The sequence below is a fragment of the Lepisosteus oculatus genome, chromosome 16, assembly GCF_040954835.1.
Source record: "Lepisosteus oculatus isolate fLepOcu1 chromosome 16, fLepOcu1.hap2, whole genome shotgun sequence".
Lineage (NCBI taxonomy): Eukaryota > Metazoa > Chordata > Actinopteri > Semionotiformes > Lepisosteidae > Lepisosteus > Lepisosteus oculatus.
The window spans coordinates 3,550,932-3,562,989 of NC_090711.1; the positions used below are offsets into that span (position 1 = coordinate 3,550,932).

At 44.5% G+C, this 12,058-nt stretch overlaps 1 protein-coding gene across 8 annotated transcripts in view; it reads right to left on the reverse strand.

Annotated features, from left to right (window-relative positions):
• Positions 1-3,080: 3,080 nt before the first annotated feature.
• The window catches only part of slco4a1 (solute carrier organic anion transporter family, member 4A1), a 44,128-nt gene continuing 35,150 nt past the window's right edge, over positions 3,081-12,058 (reverse strand). For 7 of the 8 annotated variants that reach the window (XM_015365209.2, XM_006639690.3, XM_015365207.2 and 4 more), the window contains 3 exons: positions 11,615-11,679; positions 11,020-11,168; positions 7,807-9,599 (listed from right to left, as the gene is read on the reverse strand). In XM_015365209.2, coding sequence (XP_015220695.2) covers positions 9,423-9,599; positions 11,020-11,168; positions 11,615-11,679 — 391 coding nt within the window. In that variant the 3' untranslated portion in view covers positions 7,807-9,422. Of the gene's footprint in view, positions 5,135-7,806; positions 9,600-11,019; positions 11,169-11,614; positions 11,680-12,058 lie in introns of those variants that run through there. The other variant, XM_015365217.2, reaches the window with a different exon arrangement.

Genomic DNA, 12,058 nt, shown 5'->3' on the forward strand with positions numbered 1-12,058 from the left:
GGCATGTGCGCTTGGCTTCAGCCCCTGGGCAGCGTGCAGTCCTGGTTGCCCAGCGATCGGACAGCAGTGGAGAGACCAGTGTGGTCCTGCCACAGCTGTGAGCGAGCATGCACTCTGTGTCAGGATCCCTCAGGAAGAGATGGAGTGTGCAGTCGGTTATGTTTGGTTTCCAAGAAAAAAACTGCTTGCCTGCTACCCTGAACTGCAATTAATTTCACTACATGAAGCAATATCTGTTTTTAATATATTTTTAACTCACTCTGGGTTGGCACAGTAGCGTGATATTGAGCTCCACAGCCTCAGGGCTTCACTTGAGTAAGTGGATGTTGCATGTTATCCCTGCGTATGTGGTGGTGCTTGTCTGGGTGGAGTTTGCATGTTCTGTCTGTGTTCATATTAGATTTTGCCAGGTACCCTTGCTCCCTCCACCTCCTACAGACATGCTGGCTGGCTTTGATCAGCTACTTTAAACCTTCCCTTTCTGCATAGCCTTGAAACGGACTGGTGTCTCGTCCAGGTGTGCTCCCAGTGTTTCTGGGCTCAACTCCAGGTTGCTGTGACCTTCGTCAGGATAAGCAGATTTCAGATAATGAACAGATGGATGGAAAAACATTCACATCAATGGGTCAACCTCTTGACCAGATCATTGGCGAGGCAGAAAAAAAAAAAGAAACCCTTCCAAAATCAAGATTAAGCAGAATTGTGAGTGGAAACGTGCAAAGTGTCAGTCCTTGCAGTCACATTGGACTGGCTTTCCATCTCTCTCCAGAGAGCAGCACTAACCAGTAGATATGAATTCAACGAGAGCTGCCACTTTGCTACTTGAACTGGACTAATTTGATGTCAGGGTCTGAAGGCACAAATCAAACACAACACTGTGCCCCGAAGTGGGATTCCATAATTTATATTTGGAGCATCTCAGTGGTCAGCATTTGACATGGTCTCTTCCTGGAAGGAGAGAAGAATGCCTTCGGCTTACCCTGGAGGAAAACGAGCGACCTGGCTTTCACATCAGCACGATGGCTGTCGAGGGACAGCTTCTGAAGAACAGGATACACACTCATCTTTGCCCTTTGATCTTTAATTAGCAGCTAGGCCAGCTTTAAATAAGATGGTGTGGTCTGTGTAATCTCTGTTGAACCCAGTCACATGAAAACCATCAGTGCTTTTCGGACATGTTATTAGTGGGAATTTGTGGATAGGAATTTCGATTGTGCTACGCTATATATTGTTACACGATTATTAGATGGTGCCTGTTAGGAAACATGTTTAAATTCCTCAGTGTGAAAGATGAATTGTCGATGTTGGTCATAGAGCCAGAACCAATTGTCATTCTAAGTATCTGCCTTAGAAGCGGGTTCGCATTGCAAACAGAGGAACCTGGACTTCCTGTTTCTAAACACTCATCTGTTTTATTAATGAACGCATAGTATTTATTCACCATTCAGGACTACATTGGTGTCCTGAAGGGCATATAAGACATTTCTTGATGCTGTAGCTTCAGAATTGCAACGTTACATATGGAAGACAGCAGAATTACTGATACAGTAATAAAACTAATAAAACAAATTACGAATAAAACAGATTACTTGCAATCTGTTTATGGTCTTGAAATCAAAGTAACACTGTGCTGCTCAGTGCAGTGTTTTTTTTTTAATAATCAACATTTACAGCTAAACACCGTGCCATTCACCAAAATCATTTTCCCACGTTTTCAGTCCACAAAGCATTTCAATTCCTACCATTTCTAAATTAACGATATGAAAACAGGTTCTTTCAAACTTACATCGCACACAGTGCTTATAGACACGGAAAACATAACTCATTTCTAAAAAAAAAATACATTATTGATACCCCTTGTGCCAAAACGTGAGTTGATTTTGATTTATTTTTGTTATAATTATTAACAGTAGCTGTTGCAGAGTCGTTCTCCCTAGTTGGGTTGTCTCCAAGAGCCAGCGCGACTGTGTTGTTGCTGTGTGTGTGTGAACACAGCACTCCAGCGCCACATGCTTGTGGGACTCTGTGCTGACATTACCTTGGTCTCCGAAATCTGCCGCTTCAATGCTACTCTGCTCACAGGCGGAAGCTGGGGCCTGCTGGGCAATAGCCTGCATCAACCCTGTGCAGCTCTTCTGCCAGAAACACGTTTCCTGGACGAGCGGAGAGCTCGTCGGGAGACGTCCAGGGGGGCTGAAGTATCTTTGGAGACCGACGGCTCTCGGCTTTGAGTAGCCGACAGCTCGCTGGCAGCCCAAACATTTCTGTTCCTCTTTCAGAGGCACTTACTGTACTCACGGGCCCCAGAGATGGTCTAGGCAGACTGGTAACACAAAATTACACGATAGAGATAACGCGGAGGTCTCTCTGCTCCTCTAACTCATACTCCACCAAAACGTCACTTCACAGTATACCGTGGAGAACCAGTTACACAATATTCCGGTTGTGTATTTCAATGGAAGATCTGTGTGTTAAACATCCAGTACAAAATACACAGATCTACCACTGCAATACACAAATGGAATATAATGCACAGACATTTTTTTTTGTGGAAGGGTGCATAACACTTTTTTATTTTGTGCCTTTGGACGTTGCATTGATTCTAAATTTCAAAATACGTAGCTTAACACTGCTTAACTAGTTTCCCCGACTGGCGCTGAACCATGGCATTTGAGCGCCACCTAGTGAACAAACGAAGAAAGACCCAATGTACGGACAAGGGGAAGGAAATGTTGAAGGTCCTGGATCACTGAAGCTCGATATCCGCTGGGCTGCCAGAGTCGCAGGAAAATCTCAACACACAAATGTGAAATGTGCAGTGTGAGGCTACTGATCACCTAGGTGAGTCCAGTGTGTAGTGTACTGTAGGTGCACGTTTATGATGTGTATTTAAATGTCAGTGGTCATGGACGAATGCATTGGTTGTGCACATTGACAATAACAGTGTTTCTTTATCGTGATAAGTGTGCAATATCAGCTTTCAGCCCGGATGTGTATCTTAATGAATCTGCGAAAAACTTACCATGAATATGATTTTTTTTGGGGGGGGATCGAGGTTGAAAAACTACAATTACTTGACATTTTAAATAAGAACTTTTATTTAAGCAAACTGGTACAAAACATCGTTTCATAAAAAAAAAACGTTGCATTGTTTAGCAACGCCAACAAATGTGCTGTCAGTTTTAGATGCAAATATAGTTCTGAGGCAGATAGAGCATGTACACTTTACACCAGACAAAATCACAATTCAAACAACATTGCATGTGCTAACAGCAGCTTTTCTTCTCAACAGCTTGTTGTTCTCTGTCCGTAACAGAGCCGTTCATTCTAGTTCATGTTAAAATGGCACTAAATTGCCTTTTGAACAGAAACAGGATGAAAGAGAAGCACAGACGGCAGAACCTAAAGAACTGCTGAGCAGCTCTTAGCAAGCACTTCACAGAACTACAGGCAGATAGATCCTGGGTCTGCATCATGCTGAAAAGAGTTGCAGGGAAGTAGCTACAGTGATTGGCTTTCAGCATCTATAACCTATAATGGCATCGGACTGTAATCCTCCATACAGGACTTTCCCTGTCAGCCAGTCCTCAGGAAAAGGAGAAATACCTGCACATGGGTGTCGTCAACATCATTGATAGGAAAAGTAGAGATTTCTCTTTAAGAGACAGTTGTCCAGGTGGACTAGCTTTTCAGCCAGATAGCAGCAATACTTTGAATTTATTTCAAGCGTAACCTCAGTCATTCTGCTCTCCACGGCAAAGGCTGCAATAAACATTTATTTCACGATCATTAAAGTAATATCCACTTAACTGCACACCCTAAGCACTTTACACCGAAATGTACCACGTCCAATGAAATATTATCCTTTACTCTGCTTGCTTTGTAAGCCAAATATGTAGGTTTCGCATCAATCCCGCCTCTTCAGCCTTGCAGATCAGCAAAGTCTTGCGGAAAAGGGCAATGTTTCTTTTTTCCCTTCGAAAAGTGGCGCCGTGACTTTTATCTTCCGCCACCTACTCTTAGGAAAGAGAATACAAAAAATATCTACACGCACAAGCACGCACACACTGCACAACAATCACACCCACCAACCCAGAGACATCACGAGATACAGGATTCTCTGCCACTGTTATTCTTCAGAAGTCCACATTTAAAGTGCCTGCAGCAGTACATAATAAACAGAAGAAGAGATGGAGCTCTTCGTCATTTTCATAATGAAACGTGCATTTCCGAATGCCAGCATTTTAAACAATCTGGACTACTTCACAATCTCTTGTGTCTCTTCTGTTATGTTTTACACTTTGTTTTGACTGAATTGCTACCCTCTGAACACACGGTTGATTCTGTACATTTGTTTCCAAAGCTCAACACAAGAAGTTTGAAAGCACCTCCTGTTCCCGAAGGACACTGCGGGCCAGTGCAGTGTGCAGACCAGTTCCTGACCCTGCTATTTCAATTGCTGTGCTGACTCCCTGTTTTCTTAACCCTTTTTCAAATAAAACTGTTTTTCATCAGCGCAGTTATTCCTATCATTTTTCCTCACATGTTTAGCAGAGGTACGACGGCATTGGGCACAACGTTGCTGGAATATGAGCCAAGACCAGCTTCTCCAGCTCCAGCCACGCACGGTACAGTAAACTGCTTTGGACCAAAATACTACCAAACCAGACAAACACACATCTATCCATTTTCTACTCAGTGCAGCCCTTTTAGCACGCAGCCATTGAGGCAGGCTCACGTAAGGAATACTAGTTACAACTTGTCTTGTGCAACAAGAAAATAAAAGGACTGGAATGTTTTGGGCTCGCATCTGTGTTTTCCCTGATTCATTTCATTTCCCTGAGCCCAGTTCCGTCGGCTTTTTTTATCACGAGGAGCTCTAAGAAAAGACAAATCCAGGCAGGGAAATTGATTTTCGGAGTGGTGTGCTCAAACCGCAGGCAGAGGCTTTGGAAGTTTCTTCATTCCTGCTTTGCTTTCCTACAGGGTCGTGTGAGCAGGATGCGGCCCCACTCCGCCGCTGACCGCCCTGCGCTCGCCTGGCTGGAACCAGGCTGTCCTCGTGGCCGCGGGGGCTGGGGTCTGGGAGGCCCTGGGCACCGCCCGTCCCCATGCTGCACAGGCTTGTTCAGCACTGCGTCCAGAAGCAGAGGAAAAAGGGAAAAAAAGGAGAAAGGTTAGTAAAATGATCAAATGCACTTAACGTCGTTTGTCACGAACGACAAAAACAGATGACAGGCGCTTCTGCAGCGCCCCAAATCCTGGGGTACAATGTTAAGTGTGTTGAACTGGAATCAAGGGTCTTCATTGTAAAATGTGGTTTTGGTTACAAGACAGGTGTTGCTGCCCCTAGAGGCAGGACAAGGGAGAGCAGCCAGAGGAACTGCTTGTCTAAAGCAAAGGTGTTATGAACTGAGTCAGCTCAGGGAACCTCCTTAAGATCATCAGCATCGCAAGGACCCAGGGACACAGTTGGAAATGAAGTTCAGGACATTTGAGACTGAAAACAGGAGACTGTCCTTTTCACAGAGGGATTGTGGGGGTGCTGGAACCAACTCTCAGGCCCATGGAGTTGAGGCTGTTGCTGGAACATTATTTAAGAAAGGATCAGAGAGAAATCTTGAAACAAAAAGTCACTCGCAATCAAATGAGCAACTGTGTCTCGTGTTCTTAACAAGGAGGGGACATTACAGAATAGGCACACCTGGGGGCAAAATGATTCCCGGTGTTGAGACCCCTGAAACACTGCCCACAGGAAGTGGGTTTGGACTGCTTGGTGCACATGTCTGTGGGATCGTTCTGCACCAACAGGTTCATTTCTTATTCGAGGTTCTTAGATTGCACCTATGCTGCAAGTTCTAAAGAAACTGAAGGGTGGGCCATGCTGAATTAATGGCTTGTAGACAGTTTGTCAGCTACAAAACCTGTGAAAGCTGACGGTACTTATTTATAATCTAATATGATGGATAACATGGAATGTGAAACAACAAAAAGAAAAATCACACTGAATGAACGAGTAAATAAAAAATGACACACAAGACTTTTCATGCCATGCATTTCCTGCATTTTAGTTCTTCATTTAAAAAAATGCTTAGAATTACATTTATGTTGCCATATAAAATAACAAACAAAAATATAGAATACTTGTCATTTCAAATCAAACGATAAATGAAGGCATTAAAAACAATCTGCTTTTTACAAGGAAATACAGAATGAGAACTGTTTAGGTCACATAGTGCCTTTTGCCACAACAGAATATATGAACATCAGTTTGTAATCACAGACAATGACAAGGACAGGTTTATAAGATCAAATACCCACTGTATTAAATCTGCTGTAGGCATCTAATTATTTGCCATGTCAAGAATTATGAGACCTTATCTCCAGTATTCAGATGTTGATGTGTCAGTGATTTTGTTTTAAACTGGAAGAAACAGCCAGTAGTCAACTGGGTGTTATTCACATCTTTGCTGGCAGCTTCAAGCCTTCAGTATTGTGTACAGAGTGAGGAAGCAGACCCCTCCAGCCTGTCCACCTTGTCTTTTAACATGTCACATGCTGCACCTGCCCCACATGCCAGAGAATCAGTGCTGATTGGAGGAGAGGCATGCTCCTCACAGGCAGCACCGCCTCATGCCAGAGCATCAGTGCTGATTGGAGGAGAGACATGTTTCTCACAGGCAGCACCGCCTCATGCCAGAGCATCAGTGCTGATTGGAGGAGAGACATGTTTCTCACAGGCAGCACCGCCTCATGCCAGAGCATCAGTGCTGATTGGAAGAGAGACATGTTTCTCACAGGCAGCACCGCCTCATGCCAGAGCATCAGTGCTGATTGGAGGAGAGACATGTTTCTCACAGGCAGCACCGCCTCATGCCAGAGCATCAGTGCTGATTGGAGGAGAGACATGTTCCTCACAGGCAGCACCGCCTCATGCCAGAGCATCAGTGCTGATTGGAGGAGAGGCTTGTTTCTCACCGACATTCTCCCCTTACCAGGGGATCAGTGCCGATTGAAGGAGAGGAATACACCTCACAGACATCACCGCCCCCTACTGGAGCATCAGTGCTGACTGGAGGAGAACCCCCGATCGTAGAGCTCATGCCGAGACCCTTTACCAGTTGAGCCATAAAGGAAGCCACTGGCCAGTGATTTCTGTATCCAATTTAATACAAAAGAGCACAGTCACTGCTCTCCTGTTCCATGAAATCCCAGACACAGGGCTGTAGTGCCATACTGAAGAGCAGACACAGGGCTGTAGTGCCATACTGAAGACCAGACACAGGGTTGAGTGCCATACTGAAGGCCAGACTCAAGGACTGTAGTGCCATACTGAAGACCAGACTCAAGGACTGTAGTGTCATACTGAAGGCCAGACTCAAGGGCCCCATCCTTTGGGTCTAAACTCATCTAGGACTTCAAACAGCTGAGCTGGGTAGGAGCTTTGACTGTTCCTCCTTGTTGAAATTCAACGATAGGAAGAAAGATCAAAAGGATTTTGGAAATCAGCTCTCGGGTTTTCAAAATAAGACATTCATCTTTGGAAAACCTAATGTGACATCTAACTGCTGTCTGTGGCCAACACTGGCTGGCACTCTGACAGGGTCTCTGAAGAGATGCCAGCTTGCCTTTAGCAAACAAATATGAAACCAATTAAAAAAAGAAAAAGATGTACTCTGCAGTGTTTGTACAGTACATCACAAATAAATACTCTTAATAAATAAACTGTGAAGAAGCAAGACATAAAGAGAGCACACATCTGCACCAATTTCCTGCTCTTTTCTGTGCACTTCGATAAAACCTTTTTAAGACATAATGGCAGAAATTTTGGCAATGGACGTCCGAGAGACAGGTCACTTAAACTAGGGAAGAACTATCGCCTAAAGTGCTCTGTTTGGGGTCAGCAGTGTTTTCTTATTGAAAAATCATGAGTTTATTTAAATTACACCCCTTAACCAGCTTACTTCATTCGCCAGACTCTGACACCTGCTATCAGATTCAGGTAGAAAGGAGATGAAATACCTAGTTTCTCAAACCATTCATCCTTTTGTTTCTGTTTTGTTCCATTTCAGCTTATCTGGAGATCAAACACATTTGTTTTTAATTATTTTGGTAAAATATGAACTCTATTCTTTTGCTTCACTGCCATGCGTTTCTAATTTGTGCTTAGGATTTAAAGGCCAACTACCATTTGAAAGTCAATTTAAATAATTCTCTTTGCCGCAGATTTGAGCTACAGTAAGAACCCCTGATGGCATCCTTGAAAATTATTAGCAGAAATAAAATAATTATTTTTGTCTAGCAGTGCAGACTGCCCGCCCACCTTGTAGCTTTTTCCATCAATAAAATTGAACATATTTACAAAACACATCCATGGCCTGTATGGTCCCAAGACTATTGACTTCATATTTCACGTGTAAAAGACCTGCAGCTTGCAGCCTGTAAACACAGGATAACCATCACCACGCCAGTTTACCCAACAGAAGACCAGCCCTCAGTGTTGGTGTCAACCACCAGCTTTAAATTGACAAAAGTGCTTATTGTCTGTCCTCATCGAGGTCCGGTCACGCCGTATCGGCTGCGAGTATCTTACACATTCCTCTCTGGGATAAGGACGTTGGGCTGTTCAGCACTAGTTTACAGCGCCGAAGACCGATTGTAGACGGTGCTAAAACATACTGCCGCAGCATTCAAACGGAAATCTGCACTAGCCTTCTTGCAGGAGCAGTGAAGCAGGAGGAGAGCGCCTCTCTCCGGGTGATGACGTACTTCACGAAGCTCCAGATGGTTATCGCTATTGTTAACCCAGATAGCGGTCACTGATTGTCACGTACTGTATAGCGGTGCGTGCTCAAAGCAGTGTTGGACACCACTCTGTGAGAACAAGTTTTCTTTTTTGTTCAGTAGTTACGAGGAGTGTGAAAATGTGATTGTATTAATCTAGTTAATGTATTAGTGTGTAAGTATATTAAATATTCAGCAGACATTTGCTAGTGGAAATTAAAGAATTAAAACACTGGATATGCTGGGCCTATTGTCCGGCGCAGTCTTTGGCCTGTTGAATTATTTGAGGTCCAGGAGGCTACATTGAGTGAATGTCATATAAGTGAATGACCGGCTCTAGAGGAGCCTACAGGATTTGCCAATGGAGCCACAAGTGCTCTTTTAGTATCTGGCAGAACACACGTTTTTGACAAAAAGCCTACAGTACAGAAACAATGTCTGTGGAACTGAGGTTGACAGAAATACTTCAATAATTTTCAGGTTCAGCGTCTTGAACTGTCTGCGTTGATTTCTTAAGAGCGAAGAGCTCCGAAATCAGCGCTGTTGAATAGCTTTGACTGTCCCCTCGTCTCCTCTGTGACCTTGGCTGCGCTCTGGAGGCCTGCAGGGGGGGTGGATGCGGATGGGGGGGAGTGATGTCAGAGCTTGGTATTTACGGCCTGGAGGATCTCCTGCGGCGCGGCCTTCTCGGGCAGCTCGGGCTCGTCCTCCTTGTCCGCCGCGCTCTGGTCCGTGTTCTCCCGGCTGCTCTGCGGCGACTCGGGCGGCGGCGAGTACAGCACCGCGGCCAGGAAGAAGAACAGCGTCCCCAGAGCCTGCCGGGAGGAAACCAGTGGGGCCTTCAGGCAACGCTGCCGCGGAACGAGGGTGCTCGGCGTTGCAAACAAGGATACGAGGACCAGGGGCAACACGTGCCCACAGACACTGGGGACCCCCATACCTGCTGGGTTTCATTGCACCCGAGCTCCTTAGGGCTCCTGAACTGAACCAACAAGTTGTTTGGTTGGAGTCAATTGCCGGTTTTCTCTTCTACTGAAAGGTTGGAGACTTGAGGTTACTTAAGGACTCCTCCTACATGTTAAGGAACTGAAAACAATTTAAAGAGGTTCAGTTAAACCTATTATTGGGTCTATTTAGGTGGAACAAACCCCAGTAGGCTTCGTGGGAGTCCCTGCTCTCGGCTGTGAATGTGCAGATCACCTGTAAGCAGCAGATGGTCTTCAGGAAGGCAACTGAGCCCCACACTTCGGCGGCCCCTGGTGTGTACTGCTATGTCCTTGTACTTCAATCTATAACCTGTCTCTATCCATCTTCCCATTATCGGACAGCCACGTCTCTTCCTGGTGAGAGCCATGGCTAGCCAGCGTGAACCCCAGAGGCACAGTGTGCAAGGAGGGGCCGAGAGCACGAGACGGCTCTTCCTCCAGACAGAAGTCAGACCGATACTGATCCTCAGTTTTCACGCTCGGCAGGGTAATGCCCATGACACAGGTGTTTGGGTAAATAGTTTAAATGTGAAATTTAAACACTGTCTTCCGCTGAGTGTCATGCCCAGACACGCAGACCAGTTATCTTCTGCACTTTTAAGGAAGTGACATACTGTAGGCACCTGCACCTGACCTAACTTCATTTCCTGCCATGTAAAGAACAATATGTTTCACTGTGTGACTAGAGATGTGCTGCAAATGGACAATAGTTTTAAATAACTTAGCTTCTGAAAAGTGTCCTAAAAGTCCAGTTTAGGCTAGTTACTTCTGCACAGCCCTGAAGGTCATAATATCTGACTGTGCTTTTCTGGACTGTTGATGCAAACTGCGTGGTCATACTTTCTGTAAAACCCTCTTAACAAATTGAATTCAAGCTTTATTATTCCCTAGGGGAAATTGGTTGTGTGCTAGGACTACAATATTTCATGAGATAAAAGAACCATTTTGCATTATTTAAGAATGATTCTGCAGAGGGAAGAATCATTTCCTGAGTTCGTTTCTGTTACCCCTGAGGGCACAGAAGCGTCTTCCAGATGGGAGGAGTGTAAATTCACAGTGGAGGGGGTGTGCCACATACTCCTATATCTGTAGAGTGCATTTAGGTTGTTCTGTTTTACCCCAGTGATTAAACACATGAATAAAACAACGGTAATCTTGAGACATGGGGGTGGCATGCAAGTTTTCATGAGGACTGAATCTGTTTCATGACTGAATTGAGGGAAGTCAGAATAGGACTCTGTGCTTTTACCTTGTAGATGATGCCAGCTATCAGGGTATATCTGCTCATGGCTGAGTTTTGGTAGAGGTAGCAGGATCCCTGTTCTCCACATTGGTCTTGCCACAGCAAACAGGAGATGTCAATAACCGAGCCAAAGGCTATTGGACCGGGAATCCCCCCTGTCGACACACAAATGGTGGAGCTTAGATTAAATCTGCAATGACACAGATCGTGACATAAATGACATCAATTTTATAGTGAAAGTGAAACCTTAAAAAGTACTACATGTGGAGAACTGAGGTTAAGCAGGGGAATGAAATTCTAGAAAATTGCTTACTTTAAAAAAATAATAAAATTACGCGGGTCACCCAGAAAGCAGTACTCCACTTTTTTTCTTAGGCAAACTGTAATCAGAAAGTTCACTTGGCAGCACAGAAGGTTTCTTCGTTTTCTTGTGGGAATGTGCAGGGCAGATTGTGGGCAGGCATTGTACAGTATGTTTAAAAGTAATAAAAAGATGCGCTGGTTGATCATTCCTAGTATTGACTGTTAAATGGAGTTTTTAGTGAACTTTCTCTAGACTGGGGTGTTTGATTTGGAACGGGAGGTAAAAACCAGGCTGTACCCAGCGTTCGGACAACAATCCACTGAATCCCCAGGCCAAAGGATCTCTGACTGTCTGGAACGCACCTTTGGGAAAGACAAAATAAAGGACTGGAAGTCATCGGAATGCCACAGTGCAAATAAACTCGACAACGGGCGATTAGCTGCAGGGATTAGTTCTGTCCTGGCTATGAGCTACTCGAACAGTCAAACAGCAGGCGCGTATTTTTCCTTTTTTACATAAAAAAAACTGGGAGAATAAGTCTGGAAAGGGGCGAAGCTTAGCAGCCAGAATGAAGCCAGACAAAATACAGCTTAATCAAATTTTGCTCCTTTGTAACTTGAAAGACGTGCAAAGGCAATGATGATGAACATTTTCACGTCTGAAAGTTAAAATAACATCTTAATCATTCATGGAAAAAATAACATCTTAATCATTCATGGAAAAAAACAACCTTATAAAGAC